Raw genomic sequence first — 21,529 nt, 5'->3', positions numbered from 1 at the left:
TTAATTTGATGTTCTTGTTTTGCTGTATTTGGATTCAACCTGCAATGCACCAAGCCCACGTCCAGAGAGGAGACAGTGGGGAGAAAGTGAATGATTGGTCTATGCTAATGTCCTGTGCCAGCCCAAGTCTTGCCTAATAAAGTTCTAAATATGAGAGGCATGCGAGATCTAATGTGATCAAATACAGGCCTGTCATCTGAAGCCCACACCTACCTGGAGCAAAGGCTGCTAATAGAATAACAGAATGTGAAATTATTACTGGGGGGAGTGAGGGGGGCCATTTGGAGACAAGAGTTTTCCAATTGTAAAAGTTCATCGAAAAGTGATCCAAGACTTTATCATCTCTTTCACCCTGCGGCAAAAAGGTTTTGGGTTTAATTTCCAAACCATCAGGGCCAGTTGGTTTTATTAAACAGGATATGAGGTGAGGAATGGAGTAGAGAGAAAGAGATTCAGAAGATTGTCAAAGCAGGTAATCAATCTTGTAATAATGGAGAGTCTACATAAGGAATGGTATTTGTTCTGGACCTTAAACTAAATAAAGTCTACTGGAGTCCATTGCTTATACAATATATGCAGTGTTCTTGTAGAGTGTCAGGCCAGTGCAGTGTGTGTGCTCAAACTGCTGCTGGGAGTGAAATTAGGCTCAAACTAAGTCAATATGTGAACACTACAGGTAAAGTATGTTTTTAATATGTCTTTAAGTACATAATGACAATCTACACAACTGCACCTTCATGTCTGGGGATAGATCAGAGGAGACTTGTCTGTACTCGGCCCAGTATATTTCCCACAATGCACTGCACATTGCCGCCTGCTGCCGTCTCCTCCGCGCGTTCAAAGAGAAGCCGAGTGGCAAGGAGCGAGCAGAGCACAGTCAGGAAATCAATGCACTTCATCTGATCTAATGGTTTTATTTGTAAGAACTTCCCAAACCTCAGTGCATTTGTCATAAAGCCTAGTAAATCTACATATGCTTTTTTTAGCAAATGTGGGGAAAACTTTGTTTTACTGCTTCAATTCCTCACGATTAATGAGCTTACAAAAGCCAATTATATGAAATATGAGGACAAATGCAGCAGGCTTTCCAGAAGACCAGAAACTCTGAAACTAACTTTTATTTCTTAATCTGAATAATGAATACATTAAAATAGTACGTGTATGTATAGCCTAATTTACTTATTTCTATACTTATAAATATATATATATATATATATATATATATATATATATATATATATATATATATATATATATATATATATATTTTGTAATTCTTCAAATATTATTTACAGGGTATCCCCAAGTTTGACTACCCCAAATTTAAGACCTTTTTAAGACCACTTAAATGAAAATTAAGACCAACATCACACCCATTATGCAGGCACAAAACAACAGGTCCAATTCTAATAATGACCATTACTTACTGCTTTAAATAACAAAAAATACTTTTATTATAAAGTCTCTTTCAGAACTCACAGGTGGATGCATTGCTTGTAAAATGGCCAAAAAATCACTTATAACATGACAAGACAAACTAAGTATTGTTTGTGCAGACTCAAAAGTAGACGTTGATTCACATTACATGATTTCACATTGTTGTTGTTTTGTTTTGGGGGTTTTTTGTCCTCTCTCCATTTAACATCGCACTGCAGCACGGCTGAGTAAACAAAAAAATAGGCTAATGAAATTTAAGACTTTTGTGACAAAAATAAGACTTGGACAACATAATTTAAGACTTTTTAAGGCCTTAATTTAGAAACATGAAATTTAAGACATTTTTAAGACTTTTAAGACCCTTATTTAACAGCGTAATAATTGAATCTTGGTCTAAATTTGCATCACTTATTGCTTATAGTATCAATCCAAATCCACCTGTCTCAAAAGCGGAAGGAGCAGAGTGATTGCTTGTGAACTCCTCAAGTCCATTCTTTGAGTCTGCTCCACAAGTTTGTATCCGCAGTACTCGAGTACAGAGTCTGTACACTGGGAACTGAGAAACGGCCTTGTGCTCTCTGCTCTTCTTCTGTCAGACCAAACATACACGTCACACATCAGACAGCAGTAACATAGATAGCATCTAGTGGTGAAATGTGAGAATACACTCACAGAAACTTTAAAGAAATATTAGTAGCTAGATAAAAATGTATGTTTTATATGTTTGTAAATCACCAGATAGCTATGAATGTTGAGGCTGGTCTTGACTAAAAAGTCCAGAGCAGATATTTTCTCCCAGTCCAGCTCTGACCTTTACCAGTGGTCTAATCCAGTTGGTTTAACCCCACGGGCATGGAGGATAGGTCACATGCTAAGGACTGGTTTCCTCATCAGTTAAGTCATCTTAGGTTTTATCTTTCCACAATTCTCTTATGAGTTTAGAGGTTTTGGGAATAGTGTCAATAAAAACATTATCTCAAAACTGAATTTAAAGGGCCTGTATTACTATTTTCCAATCTATGTTTCCTCATCACAAACAGACCTAGAGTTGTGTTTTGTTTCATTCACACGTTTAACACACAAACCCGGCAGATTTAGTTCCTCTCTCAAATACTCTGTTCCACCTTGTGATGTCATGTGGCTACAGGTTTTCCACACCATATTATATATGATGCAGCAAATGCGTCAGGAGACCTTCTAGAGGAAATAGTTTGAAGGAATGAACCATTTCGTCATCAAGCGAAAACACTAGACTGGAGTAAGAATGAGGCCTTTCCAGTTCTGTTCTCATAGCTCCCCCTGGAGGCTGCTGAGACGCTGCAGGACACAGAAGAGGGACACTTTTGACTCTTCCTCTCTTCAAACTGCCCTTACACAGATCTGCTGACCCTCCCTGACCAGTCGGCCTGTTGAACTGCACTGAGACCTTTGACTGAGCCACAAAGGCCACTGAAAAGTGCAAAACTTGAATTTCCCCACGAGATAAAGAAAGAAGAATCTCTCTCTCTCTAATACAAGAAGTGCTCCACTGTGTTTTTTTTTTTTTTAATTCTTTACAACTTCACAAACTCTCCTGAAGAAAAGGTAAAAGGTAACTGTTAACTTGAAAACTACCACTACATGACAACAAGTCATGAGGTGGAACAGATCATTTTGAGCTTTGGAGATGCAGACACACTAAAAATGGCCACGTTTACATGAGAACTTTAGTTCCGAATAAAAATTATTTAATTCTGAATAAAAATTTATTCCGCTTTAACAAGACCAAGCAAACACTGAATTCCTAATGAAAATCATTATTTGTAATTAAACTTAACTTAAGTAAGTGGTTGGTTTATTCAAATTTTCAAGCCAAATTAATGTATTCCTCAATCATGTAAATGTTTATTCTTCTTAAAAATAATTCCTGTCATTCAGCATGTGCTCATTGGGTCACCCTTCTGACGCAATCTGGACAATCCGGCTCCATCAGGCCATTATTCGGACTTTCATCCACGTCTCTTTGGATCTGTGAGCGGGATGTGGGAGTGGACTGACGTAGAGCAGCCGTTGACTCAGTTTGTCTTCTTCCTCCTTCTCCGACACTCTTCCCTTCTCCTCCTCAGCTCACAGACATAAAGCGTGATGAGAGAATTCTCCAGCTGCTGCACAATTATCAATGGCACAACTGCAGAAAAAAGTCTGGACCATATTTGTATCCGTGGCGTAACGACAAACCAAGATGACAAAAAAGCCGGTAGCAGCTGAAGTGTGTGTTCTTCCAGTCAATGTAAATACGTTTGTGTCCCTGTCCAATCAGAACCCTTCCCGCCCCCAGACGCCGAGAGGAATTAAATAAAGGCAATTTAACGTGTTTTCCATGTAAACCTCAATTCAGAATGATTATTTCCATGTAAACTCAATGGGGAATATTTTAATTCTGAACTATTTCATTCAGAACAATTAATTTGGAATAAAAAAACATGTAAATGTGGCCAATGAAGGGTTACGCAAACACGTGTGAGTGAAACAAAACACAACTCCAGGTATGTTTTGAGCTCACAAGAGTCAGATTTGTGTAATATAGGACCTTTAAGAAGAAGTTGCAACACTCCAGAACACGCTAATAAGTCAGTCCATTTTACCATAATCGATCGGAAGCTAGAAAGAGGAAATGCTGCCAACTGTTGTGCTTGTGTTTGTTTGACTGAGGGAGCGTGCAGACAGATACATGGAGCTCGTAATGGCCTCTCCTCCTCGTGTCACGCTGAAAAACAAAAGTACAAATGTAGCAGTGCGCTTCAGCTCCCCCCAAACAAAAGATCAGTCACACAGGGGCAAATGTGAAATGAACCAGTGCAGAAGCCATTGCAAAGAGCATAACACTCTGAAATATACCGGCGCTATGGTGTGGATGATAACGTATTATTCGAAGGTTGTTGTGGGAATTAGAGGGCCCATTTTACGCTATTTTCTGATCTGTTATAATATTGTTTCCTCATCATAAACATACTCAGAGGTGTGTTTTGTTTCATTAACACACAAAGCCTGTATATTTAGGCTCTTCTATCAAACTAAAAATAATCTGTTCCACCTTGTGATGTCATGTGGTAATACTGGAGCGCCATACGCCAGAGGTGGGACGAGGTTGTTGATTTGCAAGTCTCAAGTAAGTCTCAAGTTTTGATCTCAAGTCCAAGTTGAGTACAGGCAAGTCCAAGTCGAGTCTCAAGTCACTGGCCCATAAGTCTAAGTCAAGTCCAAGTCATCTGCCTTGACCTTCAAGTCAGTTCAAGTCTTTAAACAAAAATACTAAATATAGCTTAGATTTTTGCAATTTATATGAATTTTAAGATAAATTGTACTTAATTCTTTCTATTCTGACGATAATGATTCACACTAAGATTTTGTCAAGACATTTAAAAAGGAAAAAATAGCATTTCTACAACTCTTACATAAATACTCTAAATACTATAAATATACCATGATTTTTAAGATTTAAGAGTGCTTAATAACATAATATAGTTATTTTGTCATATAGTCTGCACTGAAATGGAAGGATCATGTTCTTTGTGGTTCCCTCTGTTTTACTGTATCGTACTGTATGTTACTGTATTGTACTGTATATTACTGTAGTACATTTGGATACCACATCACAGTACTTCAGTTCCATCCAAAGTAACAGAGAAGTGGGAGGGACATGTTCCAGATTGTTCTTGTAAAATTGAACACTGCATGCATCAACTGTAAAGAGAAAATTATTTTCTAAAAATATGTTTGTTTTTGTTTTGTTTTGTTTTGTTTTTTGAGGAAAAGCATCAAGGTCTTCTCAAGTCAGAGGCCTCAAGTCCAAGTCAAGTCCCAAGTCTTAGTCCATTTTATCAAGTCAAGCCTCAATTCCTAAAAATTGTGACTCAAGTCTGACTCAAGTCCCACCTCTGCCATACACCCTCACTAGAATCATTTAGATCATTTCAGCCCTGGAATTGCTAATCACTGTTAATTTCAAAACTACCACTTCATCACAAGGTGGAATAGAGAATTTTGCGCTTTAGAGATGTAGACAGACTAATAATAAAGAGTTCCTCAAACACGTGTGAATGACAAACAAACAAAACACAACTCCAGGTCTGTTTTTGGTGAGGTAACAACATTATAACATGACTAAAAGCTTACAACAGTCAGTTTTGCATAATATAGGAACAGAACGATGCTCTACAGCCTCTTTTCCACTGGCACAGTTTTGCTCGGGGCAGCCCAGGCACACGTCTGTTTGGTGCAGCTCCCTCCAGACCAGTTGTGTTTCAGTGCTCCGGGTACAGCCCCAGGTCCAGGGGCACAGCTCTGCTACAACAAGCTCATATTTTCGGTCGGTCCACGACATGCTGGTCTCCATGGAGATTGCCTGGAACGTACCACAGATGGTATGGTTTAAAAACATATGTTCATGAAGATAAGCAGGTGACGCCGTCTGATTAAGAGACAGGTCAGTTCTGTGGAGAGGTGAGCAATAACGCAAACCTGTAATTGAATAATCATGATACAGCATTGCAACAACAGCTCCATGGAGACAAGCAGGCAGCAGACCGGAAAAGTGACATAGTGTATCTTTAAGGTAGAGACTTACTGATTACGTTTACCTGTATTTTTCAGACAAAAAGGTGCACTGGATTATGGATTATAAGGCGCAATATTAATAATATTGAATTCTCTCATCTATTTTCATACATAAGGTGCACCGGATTATAAGGCACTCAAACGGACGACACTTGAGACTGATCCTTAGCCCAGGCGTCCACGATCCATTGGCAGATCGTGGCGTAACTCTCCGGCCGTTACATCTGAATGTGTATTACTCTGTATTATACTTCGTAAAACAGTGCGGCGCTGGACACATTTTGAAAACTCATTGCAGGAGTGGGCGGGTGAGATGATAAATTGCACTCCCACAAACTAAATATGATTGTAAATTAAAGTATACAAATGATTCAGGTAAGTCTATCATACATTATTTGTAGTGACGGGCAAATGAGACGGAGCTCCGGAGCACGTCTCGTTCTTTCTGAAACAAATCACTCTGAAGCACTGCCTCGGAACTTGTCTCGCAGCCGCTCACATGACCAAAGTGTTGAAGTGTCAGTCCCTCCCCCTACTGCTTCGCTCTGCGTGTCAATCGCTTCAGTGTATCGAAGCGTTTCATTGGCTCAGCGAATGTTCCACTCTGTGATTGGTTCAGAGTGCTTCAGTGTGTTCAGTGCACTTCTGTGGTTTGACAAACTGCTACAGTATAAAAGATGCACCAATATTTCTTAAAAATGTTGGGTCGTGAGGAGTATTGTGTGACGTTAGTGGTGATTTTGGTGACTTTTGGCGACTTTTGGCATTTGTTTCATTTTCAATGGCATCTACAAGTGGAAAAAAGCGATCCATGGTTTGGGATCACTTTGATCTAATTCCACCTAACAAGGTCACCTATTTTCTTATTTACAGCTGCTATTTATGTTGCTCTTTACATATTATTTTAAATCATCATTATTATTGTTGTTGTTGTACGGTGTTGCTCTGTACACAAGTCTTGTCTTACACTAACAATACTTCATCGATGCTGAGACACCTGCGTGCCAATGGTTAAATTTGTCCACTCGAGGTCAGTGTTTCTCCGAGGCCTCAGACACGTCGAACCATTTGAGACAATATTGCGACTGAGGTGTCAATGCTTCACAAGGCTCCATTCGCCCATTTGCAGGCAGAAACAAGACTGAAAATGACAAATCTTTGCAGGTAAATAATTACAATTCTTTGTGGGTGCAGGCGGGAGCAGGACTGAAAATTCTGTCCCTCACAGACCTCAACTCTAATTCGTAGCTTACCAAAGTCGCACTAAAACATTTTGACAGATTTTTGAGCAACGTGTACCACATAAAATCAGTTCGAGGTCAGTAAGCACAACCAGAATTAACACATAAGGTGCACCGGATTATAAGGCGCACTGTCGATTTTAGGATTTTAAGTGCGTTTTTATAGTCCAAAAAATACGGAATATAGCATCTTTTTCTTCCAGTCTACACTTTTTAGTAAAATAATTAATCAAACAAAAGGGGGCTTGGCATGGCACTGACCAAAGCTCTCAAAATTATTAGGATCATTTTTGCACAAGAACTACATAATGAGAAAGTAAACCACATAATTGTAAGTGAAAAGTCAGATTAAAGTGTCATCCCCAAATTCCCTCCATGCGTTCTGTCTGCTCATGTGCTCGTGTGGTGAATGTGATGTCTTTATGAATTTTAACACAAGAATCATGATTCCACTAATGCCCTCCGCACACAGGGGGCACCAGCAACCAGCCACTCTCATCACATGAGGTTAAACATCCAACACACAAGAGTAACAGCAACAGCGGACAGACACAGAGACACCAGCAGGACAGATTATGCATTTTAACACTTTATTGTTCATTTTTAGTATTTGTATTCATCTGAGAGGTGAAAATGTTACAAGGTTTTTGCAGAAGGTAACTGAAGTCTCTACAGTATTTGTATTAACTCTGCTTCACAAAGGAATGACTCCAGGTCTAAAAGGCAGCGGCTCTCTTTGATATAGTCTGTATCCCCACAGTCTTTAAAAAGTATATTATGTTGGAAATTGCACAAAGGGAGTATTATTTTTCCTCTTTTTTCATTTTGTATTGAAAGTAGTCCTCATGTCAGCTCAAAGAAACTCTGGCTGTTTGGCTGTAGAGTTGGCAACACCGATAAAAGTTGAATATTTGGACATTTGTTTTTCAAAATAAAACCAAAAATAAGAAAACAAAAAAACAACTACTGAACCAGGACTGAACCAGGTCTAAACCAGGACTAAATCGGTCTCAGTCCTGGTCTCAGTCCTGATCTTGTCCCTGTCTCTCCTGGTCGGGTCCTGGTCTCAGTCCTGGTCTCAGACCTGGTCTGGTCCCGGTCTCAGTCCCGGTCTGGTCCCGGTCTCAGTTCTGGTCTCGTCTTGGTCTCAGTCCCAGTCTCAGTCCGAGTCTCAGTCTTGGTCTCAGTCCTGGTCTGGTCCTGGACTCAGTCCTGGTTTGGTCCTGGTCTCAGTCCCGGTCTCAGTCTTGGTCTGGTCCCTGTCTCAGTCCTGGTCTTGTCCTGGTCTCAGTTCTGGTCTGGTCTTGGTCTCAGTCACGGTCTCAGTCCGAGTCTCAGTCCTGGTCTCAGTCCTGGTCTGGTCCTGGTCACACTTCTGGTCTGGTCTTGATCTCAGTCCCGGTCTCAGTCCCGGTCTCGGTCCCGGTCTCAGTCCTGGTCTCGGTCCCGGTCTCAGTCCTGGTCTGGTCTTGGTCTCTGTCCCGGTCTTAATCCCGGTCTCAGTCCCGGTCTCAGGCCCAGTCTCAGTCTCAGTCCCGGTCTGGTCCTGGTCTCAGTCCTGGTCTCAGTCCCAGTCTGGGCCCAGTCTCAGTCCCGGTCTGGTCCTGGTCTCAGTCCTGGTCTCAGTCCCAGTCTGGGCCCAGTCTCAGTCCTGGTCTCAGTTCTGGTCTCAGTCCCAGTCTCAGTCCTGGTCCTGGTCCCGGTCTGGTCCCAGTCTCTTCAGTTAAACACAAAATCGAAAACTGAAAAAACAAATCATTATCTGTTTTCTTTTTTTGGTTTTGGAGACAAATAATGAAGAAAATAGTTATTTTTTCTTTTTCTTATTTTTGTTTTTATTTTGAAAAACAAATGAACGAATCATACATGAAGACTTTTTAATCATTTATTCATTCATTTATTCATCAAGTTAACTAGACTACACTAGAACTACAGCCATACATGCTTGCATAAAGGAAGTTTGTCATTTGAAACTTTATTAAACGAGAAACTTTACTTGTATTTCGTGGCTTGCAGTTTTGTGTGTTTTTTTTTTTCTTTCCTACTACATTTCAGTGACGTTGAATTGAAGCATGTGTTGTCGGCCAAAGAGTATTATTTAACAGAAGCGTGCAGAGTGACTCCCCTCTAGCTTAACCCTGTGATTTATTTACTTGTGAACATGTAATTTAGAGTGTGAGCTGCTTAAAAGGCTACAAACCTGACCTTGAAATTTCCTGTAAAACTCCTGTAAGGCAGATTAAGCAGCTATTCTAACCCATCTCCATGTGAATATACGGTTATAGTGTAATTGAATGATCACACCCTCCTGGCTCTCCCACAATGTCACTGCACCAAGGACAATATAAGAGGAGCCACAAAGCACTGCAAAGCTACATCATGCTATAGAAGAAAATCAAATACAAAGTTACAATTGTGAACTTTTAGTACTGCCACAGAGGATGCAGTTTTATATTTTCATTTTGGATTATGGAAGTGATGTCAAAGGGTCCATATTTTGCCATTTTCTGATCTATGTCATAATGTTGTTTCCTCATTACAAACAGACCTGGAGTTGTGTGTAGAATTCCTCAGTCGTCCAGGTAGAATCTAGACAGGTTGGTGCCACCTAGTGCCTCCGCTCAATTAAATTTCTCTCCAGCGACTAGGTCAGGAATCGGAATACACTAGATGGTTTGCAAGAACCCCGGACGTGTGAGTCCGGGCACCAGCCAATTAGCCATACATTCTGTGTTGGCAATGATTCCCAAGATCGAGGATTTAAAGTAGAGATGAGCATGATTAGTCGACTAATCGATAATTGATCATTAAGAATTTTGTTACGTTCATTTCTAATCGACAAACTGAATGTAGGTTTCTGGGCGTAGATATAAGGCTGCGTCTGACACAAACACTGGAGTTGTGGCCTCAGTCCCACGTTTGGGCTCTGGCTCCTTGGAGACACTGTACCACTCAGTGAGTGCGTTTACATGCACATCTGTATCCAGGTTTTGTCATAGGGCATGTAGCCCGGTTACTGCAACATAAAGAGCTGCGCTGAACCTGCACACGTACGATCTTTGAAAATATCAGCGTCCCTCTGTCACAGAAAGAACATTCATATTCCACTGAGTCGTGTCCTTTAGTCCGACATAAGCTGAACCACATCAGTGCAAAAGAGCATGGCACTATAATGGTTATGGTTTATATGTTGTAAAGTTGAGTTTATTTATGCAGATTAGTAAAATAGTAATAATAATGATGATACTTATTATATAAAAACGTTAATGATTAATCGAAAATTCATCGTTAATTCTCCCGACGATTGATTAATAAAATTTCATCGAATGCCCATCCCTAATTTAAAGCCAGAACAAAGAGAATGTTTGGTGAATTTTATCAAGGGAAAAGAAGTTATTGTCCTTCTTCCTACAGGATTTGGGAAAAGCTTAATGCACAGTTAGCCCCGTTAGCGGTGCATTACATACGTCAGGACCAAATAGCAGCGGTTATATAAAAAAGTACCCGCCTACCGTTGAGTTAATGAATCCTAATGCTGTGAGGTCAGACGGTTTCTACAAAGTGAAACCAGAGGATGAATCAGGCCAGGTAGAATCCATGCCAAAGGAGAAATTGAATTTGTCAACTGGAATAGTTTCAGAATAGTTCCTCCCTGCAGGCAGTGTCCACCAGAGTCTGACCAGAGCTGAAGAAGCAGATTGGATGAGCTGCAAAACATTTTTGATTTAACGTTTGTCCAGTTGGCAAATTGAATTTCTCCTTTGTCATACCTGGAATTGTGTTTTGTTTCATTCTCACATGTTTAACACACAAACCCTGCAGATTTAGGCTGAGTTCTTCTCTCAAATTGAAAATCACTCTCTTCCACCTAGTGATGTCATAATACAAGAAGTGCTCCACTGCGTTTTTAAACTCCATACACCTTCCCTAGAATTATTTGGATGATTTCAGACCTGGAAGAGCCACAAAGCACGGCAAAGCTACATCATGCTATAGAAGGAAATCAAATACAAAGTTACAATTGTGAACTTTTAGTACTGCCACAGAGAATGATGATTTATATTTTCATTTAGGGTTATGGAAGTGATGTCAAAGGGTTATAATGTTGTTTCCTCATAACAAACAGACCTAGAGTTGTGTGTAGAATCCCTCAGTCGTCCAGGTAGAATCCATGGAAAAGGAGAAATTCAATTCAAAAATACTTTCCGGTGTAGTTAGCTCCTCCCTGCTGGCAGATAGATATAAGGCAGTGTCCACCAGGGTCTGACCAGAACTGAAGAAGCAGCTTGGAGGAGCAGCAAAACGTTTTCGATCTAACATTTGTCCAGTTGAATTTCTCCTTTGCCATACCTGGGGTTGTGTTTTGTTTCATTCACACATGTTTAACACAAACTCTGCATATTTAGGCTGAATTCTTCTCTCAAAAAAACACTCTGTTCCACCTTGTCATAATACGAGACATGCTCCACTGTGTTATTAAACTCTATACACGTTCCCTAGAATCATCTGGATGATTTCAGACCTGGAATTGCCCATCTCTACTGAACAAATGGTAAGAGGGAGCTTGAAAACTGCCGCTTAAAAGCTCACAAGGATCCATTTTGCATAATATAGGGCCTTTAATGATCACAGCCCTGCTGGGCAAGCCCACAATGTCACTGCACCAAGGACAATATAAGAGGAAGCAGAAAGTAGCAGGATGGTATGGAAGACAGAAAGGAAGAATCAAATTAAATATTATATATATATATATATATATATATATATATATATATATCTAATTATGAACTTTAAGTAATGCCAATTCAATGATTTTATCTTGTTTAATATTAATGCATTGGATTTCTATAGAGCCTTTCAAGACTCACAAAGCCCTTTACACTGCAGAATGTACTCACTCCACACTGCAGGATTCATTCACTCCACGCTCAGACCCTGTTTACACTGAAACGAATCCACATATCACTGTATCACCATATTGGAAACGATCTGCGTCCACACACGGCGTTTCTGTGTCTGCAATCCTTCCCTATCCACACATCTTTGAGCATTATTTGTTTACGTTTTACAGAAACGAAACTTAAAACCGAATGGCTAATTTGCATAAACTGCTCACTATTGTGCGCTGATGCAGTTCAGCTTCTGTCAGACTAAAGGACACGACTCAGTGGAATATGAGTGTTCTTTCTGTGACAGAGGGGTGTTCTGCTGATGGTGAGTCTGTTCTGTGCTTCTATCGTGTTGGAGATGATTCATGTTAAACATTTTCAGAGATTATACGTCTGCAGGCCGTACACACAGACACACGTTTATATGAATGGACATATATTCTAGCCTTTTCTCCTGGCGGTGAATTAACTATTTCGCGGCGCAAAGACCTACATCAGTGTATCAGAGTTTTCAGGCATCCACACAGTACCGGATCAGATCTGTACTCAGATGAATTCATGGGAGCTGGCAGCACCAGATCGTTCCGTCTCTGGGGCCGTTTTCAATCGGATTAGTGTGAACGAACACTGCATCCACAACTAAAACGATTCGAATATGAACTAGTGTGGACGGGGCCTCAGTAGTGGTAAGGTTCTATTGTAGTCACAGCTGCCCTGAGACAAACTGACAGAAGTGAGGCTGCCAATCTGCACCATCAACCCCTCCAACCACCAACACTCACACACACACCAGTTTCTTACTAGGCAAGGTGGGTGAAGTGTCATGCCTAAGGACATAACAACAAAACTCGGAGTGGGAATCAATCTTCCGACCTTCAAGGTTAGGACCACTGCTCTAACCACTGAGCCCCTGTTGTCCACGTTTGCAGTTTAATATCTTGTTTGCACTTTTATATTTTAATTTAAGATGATGGAATTATGTTACAATGACCTTAACTTAATAAAATGACAAGTGCGGCGGAGTATAAGTCTCACACTAATCATGAAATATGTGGTCGTTATGAAAATTAAGTCGTAACATTTCAACATTAAAGTCATTTTACGAGAGTGAAGTCGTAGTCAAAATAAAATGTAATTCTAGCAAGATTTAGAGACCAGCATCAGTGTCAGAAGAGCAATTCCCTCGGAAGCAAAAAACTAAGCCGGCGTACACTGTGCGATTTTTGACCCTTTTTGAGCCGATTTTTCGCTCGTGCGACTGTTTTGGGGATCGGGCCGAGTTTTGGCTTCATCGTGTGTCGTGCGTCGTGTAGTTTACATGGGGTAAAGAGAACCGATTAATGGCTCACGACCAGCTCCCGATCGACATTCGTAGGTCGCAAGAAAATCAAACTTGTTTGAAATCCAGTCGCCTCTCGTGAGGATTTCGCTCTGTTGAAGTTCTTCCACGAGCCGATTAGCCAGAATCTGGCAGACTGCGCATGCGCGGACACAGAAGCGGAAGTAGGATATGAAGTTGTGGAGGACGATGGCGGGCCGGCGAGTGTTTTGGACAGTGGACATGGAGGCGCAGCTCATCGAGCTTTGGCAGACTCACCCAAGCCTCTTCGATGTGGCCTCACAAGGCTACCATGACCGCAACAGAAGAGAGAAAAGTTGGGAGGACATTGCCGCTCAGTTGCAGCTGCCAGGTAATGTTTTTGTATAGACTAGCAAAATAGAAATGTAGTTAATTCGTTGTTGTTGTTGGTTTGTGCATGCGTGTGTGTGACAGAAAGAGACAGAGGAGCGAGAGCGATTTTGTGTAATATATTGGCTCCAGTAATTCAGATATCACTACACTACCAAGCTAGAATTAGCCTGCATTGTGTGTGTATATGAGTCAATGAAACCAATAATATTCTTTTTTAGCAAGCAGTACTTGCTAGTAGCAAATAAACAACATAAAGAACATGTTAATTGTATTTTTCAGTGAATGAGGTGAAAACCCGCATGACATCACTGCGCACGCAGTACGGGAAACTTTTGAAACCCAAACCCAGCGGCAGTGGACAAAAACCTCTGACCTCCAAACAGACGTGGATTCTACAGCACTTGGATTTTTTGAAGGCCCATGTCATACACAGGCATACCGAGTCCACACTCAGAGTAAGTCCATAACCACGTTGTTGGAATAAATAAATAAAATATATATAAAATGTATAATAAATATTTATATTTAAGAAAATTAAATGCCACAGTTAATAATAATACATTTTTTTTAAAGCAGCCCTGAATTCAATGTAAATTATCCTAGTTATTATTATTATTAGATTATATAATATATTGTAGTCTAGATCAAAATCTGACCTAAACAACACTGTTAACAACTTTTGTGTAATCACTTTCTCCCTGTCTGCTTCCTGTGCTGTTTCTTACAGCTTGCTACAGAGTCAGAGGACACAGGCCCAATGGAAGAGGGAGATGAGGATCAATCAACTGTGGAAACTGAATCAGATGTCTTTACTTCTTCAGACACCGCCAGTCCGGTTTCTGTGACGCAGGAAGAAGAAAACGCCTCCAACAGTTCAACAGTCACACCGTCCACAGATCAGCCTGTCAAAAGACCCAAAGTGCAGAAAGTGAAGCCAAAATCCACAGAGCACAGCATTGAAATGGCCAAACTGTCCTTGCTTCAGCAGGTCCAGAACACACTTTCTGGATCTAATGCAGATTCTGAGGAGGTATTTGGTCAACAGGTAGCCTCAGAGTTGAGAAACATTAAGGACAGAGCTCTACAGTTGAGGCTCAGAAGAAACATAATGAACATTATTTATGACACACAGGAGGCAGAGCAGGCTGGTCATTCTCAATTTGCAGGTCCACATCCTACACCAGGTCCACAACCTAGGCCTTACACAACTACACCCATGTATCCCATGCACCCTTATCAGGCCCAGCCACCCTCCCAAGACTACCAGGCCCCATCAACCCAGCCAATGTCCTTTCTGAAAATGATAAACTCTGAGTAGCTGGGTACCTTAAAACCAAAATGTCCAACATTAGTATTTGGTCGGCTATTTCTCAGTTAACTTGTTCCTGCACAGGCTGAAAAGCTGTAGTTTCATTGCACCAAGTGCATATAAATTTAGTTTGACACAGTGTGTATGCTAAAGTGACTTTGCCATCTACCTCAATGCTGCAAGGTGGTACAGAATTGTTGGCACATTCTGTGAATCGAAAAAAATTATTTTTTTATTTTCACAAAACAAGTCATTGTTGTGATGCCCCACAGAGGTAGATTTATTTATGCTAGTAATTACAAAGGGAATTATTTGTGTTATTTATTTCATACCTCAGTTTTTATACAAAAAGAAAAAATATTTAAGTATGTGTTACCAAGTTAGTGTTTCCAAAAATAAAGAAAAAAAAAGAACCTTTCTTTACATTTTGTGAATTTTCATTTCAAAATTCTCATAAACCAAAAAAATTCTTCACAGTAAGGAGAAATGAGGTTTGAATCCATCCATAGCCCCGTTGCTGGAAGTCAAAGAGTTCACACACAGTCCTCTGTTATCTCAAACAATAGGGCTACCGATTGATTCACATCAGATTTGTCTTAACTTTGGCCTACACCATGTGTTCTTGCCAAGATACACTTCCTGCAGGTGACACAAAGTACTGGCAAAGGACATCTCGTTGTTTCTTTGCTTCAACTGAAGGGTTCCTAGCTTGGCCCATGGAAACAGACTGAAGCCCTCCCTCCCTTCTCCATGCTCCTTCCATCAACTGATGATTGGCATCTTCGCAGTCTATGTAGCCAGGTGGTACATAGGCATCAGCGCTGTGGTGGCGGAGGAAGTTGTGCAAACAAAGACATGCAAAGAGGATAGTGACAACCTTGTCAGGATCCAGGCAAATTGTTGTTCTGAATACTCTGAATCGATTAGCAAGAATTCCAAAAGCATTTTCTACCACACGCCGTGCTCTTGAAAGACGGTAGTTGTAGATTCTCTGATTTTGGTTGAGATTGCGTAAAGGATATGGTTTCATTAGATCTGCTCGTAGGGGATAAGCTTCATCTCCAACCAACATATATGGCATCATGGCATCAGTGTGTGGCAAGGTATCAGCAGGGGGGAAGCTCAGCATGCCTGTGTCCATCGCATGTTTCAGGTCGGAATGGGCAAATACTCCAGCATCAGACACCCTTCCCTGTGTCCCAGCGCTGGCATACAAGAACTTGTAGTTGGCATCAACTACAGCCATAAGAATAATGGAAAACCTAGATTTGTAGTTGTGAAACATGCTTCCACTCTTGGCAGGGGGTTGAATGAATATGTGTTTCCCATCAATGGCTCCTAAGCAATGTGGAAAGTGCCACTTGTCCGCAAAGTCTTTAGCAACAGCCTTCCACTCAGAGATAGTCGATGGTGTCTGTGGAACACATGCAAAGGTGATACACAAAATTAATCTCAGGTGAATTAATGTTTTCCATTTCTTAACCACCCATTCAAAACTGTCACAGTTCACTTCACCTTTTATTTACACATTTCACAAAGACTGAATGAATACATCCAGAAATCAGAGAAATGTTTCTGTTGAAAATGTATTGCTTAATTAACTGATGGGACATTTTTAATAATGTTTGAGATAACAGCTATCACCCTGGCTTTGATCTGTTTGACCTGTTGCCCTCAGGGAGGTGCTACAGGGGCATTAGCACAAAGAGAAACAGGCCATGAAGTGAAATTTACCTTCAAGTAATCTTCCCGTAGTACAGAGGTTAGGGCTGTGCATGTTTCCATCACAATCCTGCTCACTGTGGTGCTTCCAATTCTATACTGAAAACTTAACGAGTTGAAGGTTTCACCTGCCAAAGTGAAAAGAGTGTCAAAGATGTTGATTTTCTCTTCTTATATACTTTAACTTCTTGGGTTCTTCTTAAAGACAATACAGTAAAGTGTATTTTCCTTGTTGACATGTTTCGGCTGCTTTAAAAAGAACCCAAGAAGTTAAAGGTGAAGAAAGTGTCTTTTAAATACTCTAACATAGATTTTGATAGTTAATGTATGGGGAGGTGGACAAAGATGGATGTTGATAGACTGACAGATTGTGACTGATGGATGGAGGAGAAAAGAATGTAGTAGTAGTAGTAGTATGAAAGTGATTTGACAGATGTGCAGTTAGAGGGTAAGTGCAACTGATATAGAAAAGGGAAGGTATGATGAAGTTACCGGGCTGTATGTAGTTCAGTGGGTGAACTGATCTACAAGCTTAAATAGATAGATGACTTTGCTTCATGTCCACCTCTCTATATTTTAATTGGGAATGTTACTGAAATGTAATTTACATGCACACACTTACCTGTTGCCAAAAATCGAAGGGTAACAGACAACCTCTCCCTGGGACTGATGGCCTTCCTGAGATGAGTATCTCTCTTGAGGATATGTGGAGTTACCCTCTCCAGGAGGTAATTGAAGTCGTGCACAGACATTCGGAGAAGGTCCCGAAAACCCATCATGTCATCTACCTATTAACACATAACACCCCATATGAATACAGCATTATAGATGTGGGATGCTATTGCCCACTGAATAGTCTGTAACTGATTGGTGGTGAAATCTTTTATGACTTAGACATAACACAGAACTGACACTGATACTTAACCAGTATTGTAGACCTGTAATGGACCTGGATGTCACCTTTGAGTAGAACTACCTCCCTCAAAAAATCCTTTTGTAGGTGTTCAAGCCAGCCACTACAATGCTACACTTGTACAAGTTACTTGGCTAGTTTTTACTGTGCTTAAAAATACCAAATCTAACAAGAACAGAGGTGTAATTAACACAGCTCTGTGTGTCTGACATTGATTCAATACTATGATAGCAAACAAAACTAGGTCACTTCTGAAGTTAGTTGTGATTGCCCGGACCATTGATGTCAACAACACAGAACAGTGTTGTTATAAGTTTGGTGAATAACTTGATGCTACTTACCTCCAGTTCCCTCTGAAGAACTGACAATCCATACTGCCCACGTCTGCCCAGCCATTTCTTGGACCAGACTCGTCGCTTCTTCTTTTTGGGCTTGTCTGAGCACAGAATGGCACAAATTGCCAAGGCAGCGCGTCTGTTTTTTCCGTGGCTCAGCATTGTGTCTCCGCCAATAGATCCATGGTCTCCGCACATCTGTGGTTTTCTAATTCCGTGGTTTTCTTCTTCGTGGTTTTCTACTTCCGGAACAACAACTTTGACAACTCCGGTCGTTATGTGAACGTACAGTGTGAGCAGGCAAGTCGCATCCGAGCATCGGTTCGTTCAGTGTGAGAACATGATTCGTGAGCTGTGAACTTTTAAACCCTGCGATTTGGTCGTACAGTTTAAGCTGGGGCTGAGTGACACGACCGAAAATATCGCACAGTGTACGTCCGGCCTTAGTGCTGAGCCAAAAGAGTCGGTTCTCCAAAAAAAAAAAATAAATAAATAACTGGAATACCCATCACTAATAGCTAGAAAAAGATGCAAAAATTAGGCCAATCTACTGTATGTAAATATGATGTAAAGAGTCAGAATAACAATAAATGTTGCCTAAATAAACCCAATTTAGAATCCACTAGAGCCAAACCTAAGTTTTTTTAAACAATTCAAGATTTACAGTGAATTTTTACATCACTAAAATATATCGGCGATTATATCGGCTATCGGCAGCTCCAACTCCCATTATATCAGTTTCATATCGGCTACAACAAAATCCATATCGGTCGGGCTCTAGTATTTATTGTCTGTTTTTCCCCATTGTTCTTGAGACATGCACACTTGTATTTATTTGAATTATGGTGGACTGGAAACTTGCCTTATTAGTTAGGTCACCAATTAGATAACCGGAGCTGAAAGTACTTTTAGACCCCCTTCACACTGAAACGAATTTGCATATCACCCTATCGGAATGATCTGCGCCCAGACACATCGTTTCTGTATCCGCAATCAAAGCCTTCCCTGTCCACACAGTAAAGCAAAACCGCCTGAAACTCTAGTCACGTGATAGGCTGGTGTCACGACGTCCTGAAGTGATGTGAGCGGTAAAAACAAGGAAGTCTGAAGATGCAGCAGCTGATTTTGAGCCGAGGGAAATGGCAAGTTTAAAAACAGTCTTTTCGTGGACCGACGACGAGGTTCAGTTGCTACTTTTTAAGATTTTTAAGATGAGCATGGCGGCGCAGAATGAGGGCTGACTCATTTCTGTGTCCTTCCCTATCCACACAGCTTTGAGCATATTTGTTTACGTTTTACAGAAACAAAACTTAAAACCGCATGGCTAATTTGCATAAACTGAGTGCTCAAAAAAAACAGCTCGCTATTGTGCGCTGATGCGGTTCAGCTTCTGTCGGACTAAAGGACGCAACTCAGTGGATTATATGTGTTGATTGTGACAGAGGGGTGTTCAGCTAATGGTGAGTTCTGTGCTTCTGTCACGTTGGAGATGGCTCATGTTAAACTTTTCAGACATTATACGGTCTATATGTACAATCATACATATAGACCGTTTACATATATTCTAGCTTCTTAGCATTTTGGCGGTGAATTACTTCGCAGCACATAGACCTACATCAGCGTATCAGTGTTTTCAGGCGTCCACACAGTGCCAGATCAGATCTGTACTCAGATGAATTCATGGGAGCTGGCGGCACCAGATCGTTCCATCTCAAAAGCCATTTTCAGTCGGATTAGTGTGGACGAACACTGCATCCACGACGAAAACGACTCGAATACGTACTAGTGTGGACGTGGCTTTATTTTGCTAGTACAGTTACATTTTTGTTTACATCCATGACATATGATTGTTGTTTAAAAGTAAACTACTCTAATTTAATTTCATATCAAGAGAGAAAATCAAATTGCTCTGCGGCCTCAGCCTTTAGTGGCACCGAGGGCAATTGGTTGGGGGCCCCTCCAGGTTTGGGGGCCCTAATGCAGCTGCCGACTTTTGCCTAATGGTAGTGCCGCCTCTGCTTGTAGCTTGGGAGCAACCAGTAGCTCTCAACCCCTTCAAAGTAGCTCGCCAAGGGATTTCTGAATTCTATGTATTGTACTAAATAAGTCAGATTTGATCAGTTACCATGGTAAATGTATAATTTTGATGCCCAACTGTGCACTAATAAATAGATAGTGGTTTGTTTTATATCCATCTAACTGTTCCCCGTCTAAGGCTTGCCATGGCTCTAAGTTATACTCAGTTTCTTTGCGACTGCTAAAATTAGTAGCTCTCAAGGATTTTCGTTTTGTAAAGGTAGCTCACTGAAGGAACAAGGCTGGAGACTCTTGGTGTAAATGAATGTGATTCTACCTTAGACCAGAGTCATTAACATGTGTAAAGGCTCAGTAGACACAACTGGAAACTCTGTGTTCTCTTAGCTGTCCTCAAATGTTAAGTTAAGTTGGTGAGCACAAGCCTGTGAAATAAAAGTCACTCTGCTTTGATGTGTATGTAACTTGTATTTGTGTATAAATACTCAGAGTTTAGATGCTCTGGGGGGAGATGGAGAGAAGGGGTGACTGGAGAGAGGAGACTTGAGAGAGGCTGTTGGGCTCTGGCCAGGGCAGCCCGGGGCCTGGTCCATATCTGCAGTAACAAGAATAAGCCTTTGTCTGTATTCCAAAAACTCATCGGGCTTTGCAAATGGATTAATTATTTATCATCAAGAGATATATATTTTTTTCGACAACAAGTCAGTAAATATGCAAAAGCTGGGAGAAATAATTATTTTGTTTGTGGCAAGCTTTGAAAGTGAAGTAAGTGCTAACTTGTGTTGATACAGACATTAAACTGATGATCGCAAAGCCTACACTAAAGCAGGCTGAAGTAAATTCGTCCGAACAGAAGTTTTAGGTTAAATTTAAGGTTTAAATTGTCCACATTATGGTATTACACTAATCTGTCCCAATTAGAGTTATTTTTTTATTGCTCAAAAATATCTTTAAAAACATGAATTCTTATTGTGAGTGGGGTCGCCTCACCACAATTCTAACCTGCTTGCAAGTCTCCATGGAGATTCATAAGTGTATGGTCATATCATGAAAGTACTAAAAACAAAACAACAAAGTGCTAAAAACAAAATAAAACTAAATCCTCGGGCGGCCTATGCAGAGGTGGGACCAAGCCTTCATTTTGTAAGTCTCAAGTGTGTGGATGCAAATTTTTTTCAACCCACAAAGAAAAAAAATCCAGGAGCGTTGTCCTGTGAACATAGCCTAAGTCTCAAGGTTTTGACCTCAAGTCCGAATAGTGAAATACAGGCAAGTCCAAGTCGAGTCTCGAGTCACCTGCCCATAAGTCTAAGTCAAGTCCAAGTCGTCTGCTTTGAGCTTCAAGTCATATCAAGTCTTT

At 40.7% G+C, this 21,529-nt stretch overlaps 3 protein-coding genes across 4 annotated transcripts in view; 1 reads left to right on the top strand and 2 right to left on the bottom strand.

Annotated features, from left to right (window-relative positions):
- syt6a (synaptotagmin VIa) overlaps positions 1-21,529 on the bottom strand; it is a 328,387-nt gene that overhangs the window by 288,189 nt on the left and 18,669 nt on the right. The gene's annotated exons all lie outside the window — the stretch shown is intronic.
- Positions 13,444-15,319, top strand: LOC129412395 (uncharacterized). The gene is made up of 3 exons (XM_055166193.1): positions 13,444-13,854; positions 14,136-14,311; positions 14,584-15,319. Exons 1-3 carry the CDS (start codon positions 13,674-13,676, stop codon positions 15,172-15,174), a joined length of 948 nt encoding a protein of 315 aa, XP_055022168.1. The 5' UTR covers positions 13,444-13,673; the 3' UTR covers positions 15,175-15,319.
- On the bottom strand, positions 15,591-18,576 carry LOC129412394 (uncharacterized). The gene is made up of 4 exons (XM_055166192.1): positions 18,142-18,576; positions 17,510-17,675; positions 16,900-17,015; positions 15,591-16,579 (listed from the first exon to the last, which is right to left on the bottom strand). The coding sequence occupies exons 1-4, from the start codon at positions 18,331-18,333 to the stop codon at positions 15,773-15,775; spliced, it is 1,281 nt and encodes a 426-aa protein (XP_055022167.1). The 5' UTR covers positions 18,334-18,576; the 3' UTR covers positions 15,591-15,772.

The sequence above is a fragment of the Boleophthalmus pectinirostris genome, unplaced genomic scaffold (genome assembly GCF_026225935.1).
Source record: "Boleophthalmus pectinirostris isolate CB_2022bp ecotype Guang Dong unplaced genomic scaffold, ASM2622593v1 HiC_scaffold_8, whole genome shotgun sequence".
Lineage (NCBI taxonomy): Eukaryota > Metazoa > Chordata > Actinopteri > Gobiiformes > Gobiidae > Boleophthalmus > Boleophthalmus pectinirostris.
The sequence above is the reverse complement of the archived record's forward strand: the minus strand, read 5'-3'. Positions and strand labels throughout refer to the sequence as shown.